The sequence below is a fragment of the Ceratotherium simum genome, chromosome 2 (genome assembly GCF_057802395.1).
Source record: "Ceratotherium simum simum isolate JZ-2026a chromosome 2, ASM5780239v1, whole genome shotgun sequence".
NCBI classification, from domain to species: Eukaryota; Metazoa; Chordata; class Mammalia; order Perissodactyla; family Rhinocerotidae; genus Ceratotherium; species Ceratotherium simum.
Window position 1 is genome coordinate 24,604,308 of NC_141901.1, and position 10,195 is coordinate 24,614,502.

Consider the following 10,195-nt stretch of genomic DNA (forward strand, 5'->3'; position numbering starts at 1 on the left):
AAGTAATTATATATTTAAAATCTATTCCTTTCATCTCCTTCAAGGACATCCTTATAAATAAAGATTGAGCCTCAAATTTAGAAATTACTGCAAACTAATTATTTCAGTTCATTTAATGTTTATATACCCATGTTCATATCTGGGAGTCAACCAGTATTACCTGTCCACACAAACCTTACACAATACCTTTCTTAGCAAGATATCTATCAATAATGTTACATGTCACTTACACCAGTCATTTACAAAGCTCAAAAATACAAGAGCAAACAATCCTTGTTTTAAACCTACATTTACTATTTACTATCATGGTGTTAAAAACCCAGAATTTATTTACTTTAAAACCTTGAACCAGATTTAGGCACAAATATATTAAAACAAAAAACCAAACAAAACAGAAGAGAACCAATCTGCTGGTAGACAGCATCTAACATCACTGAAAGAAGCACAACCAATAATAACTGAGGGGGCGGGTGGTGCAGTATAAAGGGAAGAGGGCCAGAAGACAACCAATAGGTAATTTCTTCATCAAAACAGCGCTGCTATCTACATGTCCACATTTATTACTCACAGAATACAGTGTTTGGTACCATAATGGGATATGAAAACACAGATGACTTCTGCTTTCACAAAAATGTTACCATCTCATTCTGGAGAGAGAATATCACTACATAACAACTGAAAGGCGCTGACTCAAAACAACAAATCAACAGATACAAGTATTATTCAAACTGGTTAGCAGAAAGGCCAAAGACAAAACAAGGATTTGTAATATAAGTGGCTCCAGGTCCTCGCTGCCCTACCTTCCATAAAAACCTGCGGTCAAGATTAAGATGATAGAAGTACAGACACTGGAGAACAACACTTCTTGATGCCAAATAAATATAATGCATGACCAAAAGCACAGTTAAATTCAAGAATAGTTCATTTGTTTAATACCTAATATTCAACATATACAGTAGTAATATTAGTTCTAAATCTTCAAGAAGCAGAACAACGCTTTGAGCGTATAACAAGTATGTTTTACACTCCCAAGTTGTTAGAATCATCATGTTGCCCTGAATGATGGGATTAAAACTAGGTACACCTCTATCGTATGTTCTCACTTTTACTTGACAGCTCAGCCACAGCTCCAAAAATCACAAAGAAAAATTGACCACCTAGTATCAATAATTGAGTTTTAATTACGATAACTACAGCAAAATTCAATAGATATAGAATTATCTCATCATACCCAAAACTCCAGAATCTAACAGCACTATCCCCTTCAGGAAAACAGCTGAGTAGCCATAGGGGGCAGCAAAGTTAAGAGAGTGAAAAGTAAATAGCAGGAGGTTAAGCGAGGGCAGGAAATGTTAATAGGCTGGGTAATGAGCCCTGAGTATCAGAGGGAAAGGGACAAAGTCTCAATTAATGAATTAAATCAATAGACAGATAATGCTAAATTAGTGATTCCAACCCTGGCTGCACATTAGAAGCACCCCGGAAGCTTTTAAAAATGCGAATGCCTGGATCCTACCTTAGACCAATTAATTTAGAATCTCTTGAGGGTGGGACCCAGACACTGACTTTTTTAAAGCTCTCCAAGCACAGTCAGGTTTGAGAACCAAAGTGTTAAAACACATAAAAATAAGCTAGTCTCTATCCCCAGCTTTTTACAATTTAAAAAGTTAGACTCAAAAAATATGGGGCCAGCCCAGTGGCAGAGCAGTTAAGTCTGCATGCTTCGCTTCAAGCCATGCTGAGGCAGAGCCCCACATAGAGCAACTAGAAGGATGTACAACTATGATCTACTGGGGCTTTGGGGAGGGAAAAAAAAGGAAAAAAGGAGGAAGATTGGCAACAGATGTCAGCTCAGGGCTAATCTTCCTCAAAAATAAATAAATAAATAAATAAATAAAGCACAAAAATCTATTTCTCAAATGTATTATTTTTGTTGATAAATCTGTCTTGGTCAAACAAAGAGGGAGAATAACTCATTAAAGACTAATTCATCTTTGTGATTTTTATCAAGGGAAAATGTTATTCTTACAAGTAAAAATGATTAAACTGAAGTTCAAAGTGGTTAAACAACTAGCCCAAAGCAATTGTGAATCATCAATGATGCAAGAGGACAACTCAAGTCTACTATTCACAGGATGGTGCTCTATCCCAATGATCACAGTATTTTACTAAATACATTTTACTGGATTATCACTTTATTCATTTAAACACTTCATAAAATAATCCAAAATTCAATCAAGAATCAGAGGAGGTAATAAAATTGAGGGGAAAAGAAATTTGACCCTAAATAGGAATTCTGAAGATGTTAAATTAGACTTAAATAGAAAAGTTTTTCCTTCACGTGAAGGCCAGCAATGGACACTATATTTATCAATTTCTCTAAGAAGTATACCCTGAAAAAGTTTTTAAAAATTAAAAAAATAAGTCTTCCAAAAGAAATATGACATTAATTCCAGAAAATTGCCCTAAAATGACTAAAATGTCATTTCCCTTTGTAAACAAACATTTTTATTAACATTTTCAGATGAATTTCCACTCTCCTTGAGTGCCATCCCAATTACAAAATGGGGTTTGGGGTTTAGATGAAATGCTATTAACTTTGAGAACATCTATAAACCTTAAAAGTTGAATGAGTAGTGTTCTCCTCTGACAAAAAAGATAGTTATGAAACTTCAGATCATGTCAGTGTTCCTGCTCCAGTTACCCTAAAAGACCACATACCTCAAGGAAAGAAAACAAATTTTTTTTCCCTAAAAGTAAGCAAGGCACTTCAAATCAGCACCACTGTTACTGGCCTTGATATCTCCAGTGGGACCCAGTTTCTAAGAATATATCAACAAAGAATCTGAGATACTTGGGAAGTTCTTTACCTCATCTCACAGGGACTTGAACCTCAAAACCAGTTTTATTCTGTTCTTTGCTATTTACTGGTGTCTCCTATGAGAAATGCACATCTATACAATTCTACTGATGAATTCAATTTCTTTGCTTGGTAAAAAAACTTCTAACTACAGTTTTTCAATATTTTAAAGAGTCTGACTCTACCCTATTTCCACTTTCAAACTTATGCTGAAAAATGTTACAGCTTCACCTCACTTCGCATAAATCATATCTGAAAACTGATTATAAATGAAATCATACTTGAAGTACACTAGGAAAGTTTACTATTTATGTGTATCCTTCATTTAAAAAATATTTTTAATCTGGATTTTCAAATGTCAAAGAGAATGGCAGCTAACATTCTTTGCCTATTTTTAGGCACTTTAATTACATTATTTCACTTAATCCTCACAATCCTGGGGAGATAGAAGGTATTATCCCCATTTTACAGATAAGGAAAACAACTCAGAAAGATTAAAAATTTACCTTTGACTCAGGACTGACCCCAATGACCCAACTCTTCCTATCATACTGCTTCAATTTTCGTAAGGTAGTTTAACAGCAAAAATACTGAAATCATTTGACCTGCGTACCAGTGTCAGTTGCAACATCATCCAGATAAATAATCACAGGCCTGAAACTAAGCATTTAAGCATGAACTTTCTCATTAATAAAATGGAAACAATACTGGTCTTGCACAGAGTTGCTAGGATGACCCAATGAAATATAACGTCTGTATAAATACATTGAGCTGTGGATTGTCACACAACAGCATTATCTTAGCAGATGTGCCAATAGCAAGGGATATCAGGGATTAGGAGCTACACATCTTTGGACTGTTTTACTTGTTATGAGCAATACTGTTTTTATAATTAAAAAATAAAGTGCAAAATACTTTGTAAACACTAAACGTTACATAAATGTAAGACATCTACTACTTTACCAAACCAATCCTTCCAGAGACTTAAACAAAATAGGTTAAACAGACTGAAAAACTTCCTACTTTGAATAACAGACTTTTTAGAAGTTAAGTTTCCTAACTGTTGGTTACCACAGGAAAAGTTTAAGGTAGAAAAATTAAGTCCTATACTTATGTAAATTTAAATACAGAAAAAATGATTGATAAGACGCTCCTACTTTTATTTTCTAGTACCTAGTTCTCAGAGGAGCTTACAGAATTAACATAAATTTTAAAAGTGTTTTGAAAAAAAATTTTTTAAGCTGTACAATGTAAGGTAGTTTAATTTTCAGGACCCACATAACAGTTTCTCATTTAAAAAGTACCCTCTTGAGAAGGTCAAATACCGTATGATTTCCTTCATTAAGTAGTAGATAATAACAACAATAAACAAACACATAGGGACAGAGAGTGGATTGGTGGTTACCAGAGGGGAAAGGGGGAGGGAGGAGGGTGAAAGGGATAATTCGGCACATGTGTGTGGTGATGGGTTGTAATTAGTATTTTGGTGGTGAACATTATGTAGTCCATGCAGAAATAGAAGTACAATGATGTACACCTGAAATTTTTACAATGTTATAAACCAATGTTACTGCAATAAACAAAAAATTAAAAAAAAAAAAAAAAGAAGAAATTCTTCTTGGGACGTAGCTTCATCCAGCGCCTGAGAATTCCAGCCTGCACCTCCTGATGGCCTGCCATATGGATTTTGGGGGGATCTAGGGGCTTGGCTAGCCAGACCCCCAATCGCATAAGCAGTTCCTTCCAATAAATCTCTTAATTATAATCTCAAAAAAAAAAAAAAAAGTACCCTCTTAAGGCTTGTTTATTAAACACTTTCTATAACAAAACAGAGAAATTACTCTGAATTAAAATCTTGCAACCCACTTACTAAATGATTTTGCAGAAATAAACTTCTTATAGAGGAAAAAGCTGGATTATTTTGTCAATCCTTACCCATGCTTTGAGGAAAATAGCTGGCACCTTTCCAGTTTAGATCCACATGGAAAAGTGTAACATAAGCAGGTTGGGTATAAACAATTGAAAGATCTTGGATGCTCAGAGATATCTGAATCACTCCACAGTAAGATTATATTTCAGAGCAAGAAGAAAAATTCTCTTTCATATACATACTAAAGGGCTTTCCATTGGTTTTTGTTAAGGCCACAAATGGAAAAAACTACTACTGAAAGAAAAAGCACACAATGCTGTAGTATCAAGTATACCGCTAAAGTACCAAGTGAAGCAACTGAATTGCAAAAAAAATAAATAAATTTTCAAGCATTTTGGCATCTGGAGTAAAAGCAGTTTTTCCTATTAGTGGGTAATCCAAGTAAGGGTCTTATATCTTCAATTAAATTTGCATAAATTTATCTTGAATACATAACTTTCCTTATAAAGAATACTATATTTTCATGCAAAGTATATAGAATTAATCTAAAATTCCAATTTATTTTTTTCTCTACTAGTGACCAAATGCTATAAATAAAACATTCAATGGCACCTTCAACTTGTTGAACTGTACACCATATAACTTAAATGATTACTAACTGCATATTTTGGCCAGGCTTTTAAGAACAAAATGTATTAAAGCTGCATCTCCTGGCTTGAACCAACCATGTTCAATATTCAATTATGTTTATTAAATAAAAGGAAATACTATATTAATAAGGACAAGACTAAGGAACCACAATACCTTACTAAAAAGCAAATTAAATACCAAAGAAAAACACTAGCAACAAACCTTCAAACTTTAAAAATAATTCAACAATTTAATGAAGAAAATCAATAATATAAAAACAACTATGATGTTTTATTAAGTTTAAAACTTAAAATCCATGAATAGTAATTCAATGTCCTAACTGGTAAAACGATATTCTTTGATGGCTATGACATCACTCAAGAATTAAAGTGTTGGCAATGCCTACCATTGTGGTTTACCACTGACTACGATACGTAATTTTAACAATTTTTGTATACTAAAGAGCCAGTGATAAATGCAAATAACACAAGATACACATATTTTAAATAAAACCTTCTTTCAAAAGCCAGTTTGAGCCTGGCTGTAGGATGTCCCTGATTTAGACATACCCCAAGAGGCAGGGCAGTGTAGGGTCTGAATGGGGTTCCAGAGCTATTGGAGGTCAATTGTGATTTGATCTGGGGTGTTCTTTAGAGTCCTAGCCAAACTAAGGCTGGATTCTCAGGCCCAAAGACAAATCAGAACCAGACTGGCCCTGAAGTGGATGAAATAGATTGAAAAATCTGCTGAACACTCACCTATTTTAGTATGAACTTCTAATTTCTTGGCCTTGCAAAGCAAATGATCTAGATCTCTATCAGGTTTCTTTTGTTAAAAGATTGTTTTAAATGTCTAGGAACATTATCATCTTGTTCCATGATGATTTCTATCCCATAAAAAACGATGACATTAAAATTACAAAATCAAAAGGTAGTAATTAACAAAGCATAAACTAGAACACCAGGAAACAATTTGTTAAAAATCCCCTAAACCTAGTGGGAAAAGTAAGCGAGCCAAATGGAGTGCCAAGTTCTCCTGCAAGGCACTGGGCACGGATACCAATGTGAATTACTGTACAAACCTACAAAGTCCCTGGAATCACCACTTGGCGAACCAAGTTCCCATTCCATTGCAAAGCAACAACATCTACTCCTTTATACTTCTCCAAATTTACCGTGTATATCTTCTCAGACAATAAAGTATTTTAAGTCTTTGTATTCTTTAAGCGACAGGATAACATTTAAACCTGACGACCCACCCAGTAAATAAGATATTACAATGTCAGGTCTTTAGGCTTTTTCTTTATAAATAAATCTAAAGGTCCAGTAACTCATAATTAAGGAATTAAGATTCCTGATCTGCGTGACTCTTAGGAACAATCAATGGGAAGGGGGGTTGAGGACAGAGCGCAGACGCTTTATAACTGGAAAAGTAAAGGACTAGGGAAGAGTGGCCGACAAGAGGTGGGTCTCGGGAAAGTGAGGGTCGGGAGGTAAGACCGCTTGTTAAAGCAAGATGGGGAAGGGCAAGCCTTGGGGAAGAGGGAAGAACTACCTCGCGGGACGCAGGAGAGTTCCAAGCTCAAGGGCAGGTACGCGAGCGCGCAGGTGTGGAGGGGTGCTGGCCTCCTCCAAGATGGGAAGAGTTAAGGTGAATCGGGGAGAGGAAAAAGAAGCAGGACTCTTAACACCAGATCTGTCTGAATCAAAGGCGGGGTCGCCAAGGCTTCGCGGAGAACGCGACTCACACCTCGAGCCCCAGCTGGGCAGAAGGAAACCCCAGAAGGAAATGGCCCTGCCGGCGCGGCGGCGAGCCCGTGCGCTCCCTCCCGGGGCTGCGCGCTCGGAGGTTACCTTTGAGCTGGGGCAAGGGGTGCAGCTCTGCCTGGCTGCCCTGGCTGCGGAACTGCGACGAGCCCTGCGAGCGCTTCTGCCTCTGCGCCTTGCGCACCGATTTCCGGGTGAAGCCGTCCACTTTCTCCGAGGCCGAGATGGCGGCGCTGGCAGCCGCCGCCGGCGGCGACGACGACGACATCTCCGCGGCCCTGGCGCTTGGCAGCTCCGGCTGCTGCTTGCGCGGAACGGGCAGCGGCAGGAGGAGGAGGCGGGGGAGAGGCGCGGAGAGCTCGCGCCCCGCCGCCCCGTCCCCCCGGCCACACCGCCCTCCCGCTCCCGGGCGCCGCCGAGCTTCTCCTAGCCGCTCGCCGACGCCTCACGGCCACATCGCAGTGCCGGAGGTTCCTGGTCCCCGCCGCGCGGCGAGCTCCCGGGGCTGACGGAGGCAAGGGCGGGGGCGGAGGGGGGTGAAGAAGTTGTTGACTCCGGGCGCGGAGGGCGGGTGGAAGGGAGCTTGAAGTTTAGACAACTGAGGCAAGGGCGCGGGGCTGCGGGCGCCGAGCGCGCCTCTCGTCTCTTCAGCCCAGGTCGCCAGCCGGCCGGCCGGCCGGCACCTCACTGGGCGCTGCCAGCGCAGCCTGCCCTGCCTCGAACCTCCTCCCGAGGCGCAGCCATCGCGGGTCCCCTCCGAGCCGCCGCCACCGCCGCGGTGCCCGCTCTTCCCTGTCAGCGCCGGCCCCTCATCCCCCGGGGCGGGCACCCGCCGCCCCGACCCTGGGCACGCACACAGTCGCTTCTCACGGCGCGAAGCCGTCCGGACCCCCTCCCCCACGCGCTTCTCCGCCGCCCACGGAGAACCCCCGGCGAGCCACCGCTACAACTTGAAATGCTGGCGGGTACAGGCAAGGGGGGAGTGTGTGTGCGTGGGCGCGCGCGCGCCAGGGCGCGCGGCTCAGGGGCGGGGCCTCGCAGGGAGTGGGGAGGGAGGAGATTGACTGACAACTTCCGCGGGGTCCAGCCAGCCTCTCAGATGCTCGGGAGGGAGTAGGGGGTGGGAAAGCATGCCAGCTCCCTCAGCCAATCGCAGGGCTAAGCGGCAGAAACGGAGTGAGGCGTGGCCTTCTGGAAAGTCAATCAAGCTGGGGGGACAGGCAGAGGAATGAGGCGTGGTTGTGTGACGGACTTCGGCCACAGCCAATCGGAAGTGAATACGACGAGCGGCGCGCCGCTCGCGTCACAACAGCGCCCTGAATTTTCTTGGGAGGAAGGTGAAGTGCCTCTCCATCACCAAGTACTTTTACACGCCTGCCCGAGCGCTCCAGGCTATAATTGCTCTCCAAACAGCCTATGAGAAGACAAGAAAAGTGGAGAGGGCTAGTTTAGAGAGCAAAATAGAAAGCCCCTTCCCTTCCCTCTCCTCTCTGCTGGCCAATGAGGAACCGAAGCGATAGTGAGGGTTGGAGCGGGAAAGAGCGCCAGGTGTAACGTCACTGAAAAGGGGCGGAGCAAAGGTCAGGTGGGGGAACAAGCAGCGGATTGACGGGCGAAGGAGCCCCAGAGAAGGTGAGGAAGTGAGCTCGTCCAATCGGAGAGAGGTACTGGACTCCTGGGCGGGCCTTGGAGCCTCACAGGCCCTCAGCCGCGTAACTGGTAATAGCAGAATAAATTTGTAGGTCTCGAGTGGTTCAGGTACCGCGGTTCCCGAAAATTGTTCTTGCGCCTGGTTTGGACAGTCTAGCGTCGACTATTTAAAAGAGTTCTCCAAATCCACACCCTTCAAGAAGAGGTTTCTCGTGCCCAACTTAGTATCCCACTGATTTTCACCCTTTTTCAACTGAGGGCCTTCAACTACTCCAACAGAACGAGTACAAATTCGCTGATCAGTGGTTTGTGTATTTGCGAGTTTGTCATTTACTCTTATTGGGATCCCTTCCTTTGAGATTCCGTCTAGGTTTTAAACTTCTTAAGGACGAGGACTGGTCATCTTAGTTCTTTGTGTAGTGCTTTATGTATAATGATGCCTAATAAAAATAAGTGAGCTGATGTGTGTATGAGAAGTATGCAAAGGGAACCAAGTGTTCTCTCTCCCCCCTATTGTAAGACCCTCACTACTCAAAGTATAGAAAGTACTAGACAAAATTCAGAAATTGATTTGTCATTTACATAAAAATAGATAAACACTTGCAGAGTAGAAGCAGTGTAAAAATTATTAAGCCTAAATTTAAGCCTAGAAAAAAAAATAAGTGAGCTGAACAGTCTGTCTCTCTTTTGACTTAGTAGTTTTGCGCTAGTGGACCCAAATCTCCATTCCTCACCCTCGAGCTCCACACCTATTCCTTTCAACATAATAAAAATAGCTGCCATATAAGGCAGCTTAAACTACCATTTAAGCAAAATGACCTGATGCATATGTACAGAAGATTTCAGCTTTGGGTAGGAAGTTGGATTCTATATCCAGAGGCAAACTTACTACCTTAAAACATTTCCTTCCTCAGACGCACTGAGTGGTGAAATTGTACACAATCGTCCAGGACAAAGAGGTTCAAACCTTAGCAGCATCTTTGACACCTTTCTCTTTCTTATCCAGTCAAGCTCCAGACTATGTTGAATCTACCTTCACAAACATTCAGACCAGGCCTTCTTCAGGGTCTGCACAATGGCCCACCAAACATAATTCAGGGCTTTCAAAAACCTCATTGCCAGATCAGCCTTTAAAAACTCCACTTTTATATTGTTTGCCTATTTGAAGAACCACCCAGTACCTACAGAATAGAGTCCAAATTCAAGGCTCTCCTCAATCTAATTCCTAGCTATCTTTCCACGCATAAATCCCACCACGTCCCTACACAAACTCTTTTTTCAGTCGGGCACGTCATTCCACATACGGATCCCCTAAAAGTAGTTGTTGTGCTTCCTTGACCCTCAGTCTTTACTGTTCCAACATCTTGAAGTAATCTGCTTTTTCCCCCATCTTGTTGAAACCTATCTTTTTCTCAAACC

General features: G+C 41.6%; 1 protein-coding gene across 1 annotated transcript in view; it reads right to left on the reverse strand.

Annotated features, from left to right (window-relative positions):
- Positions 1-8,093, reverse strand: part of PPP2R5A (protein phosphatase 2 regulatory subunit B'alpha) — a 69,111-nt gene extending 61,018 nt beyond the window's left edge. Inside the window, exon 1 of the mRNA XM_004424892.3 lies at positions 7,214-8,093. Within this exon, the coding sequence (XP_004424949.1) occupies positions 7,214-7,394 (181 nt within the window). The 5' untranslated portion in view covers positions 7,395-8,093. The remainder of the gene's footprint in view (positions 1-7,213) is intronic.
- Positions 8,094-10,195: the final 2,102 nt, after the last annotated feature.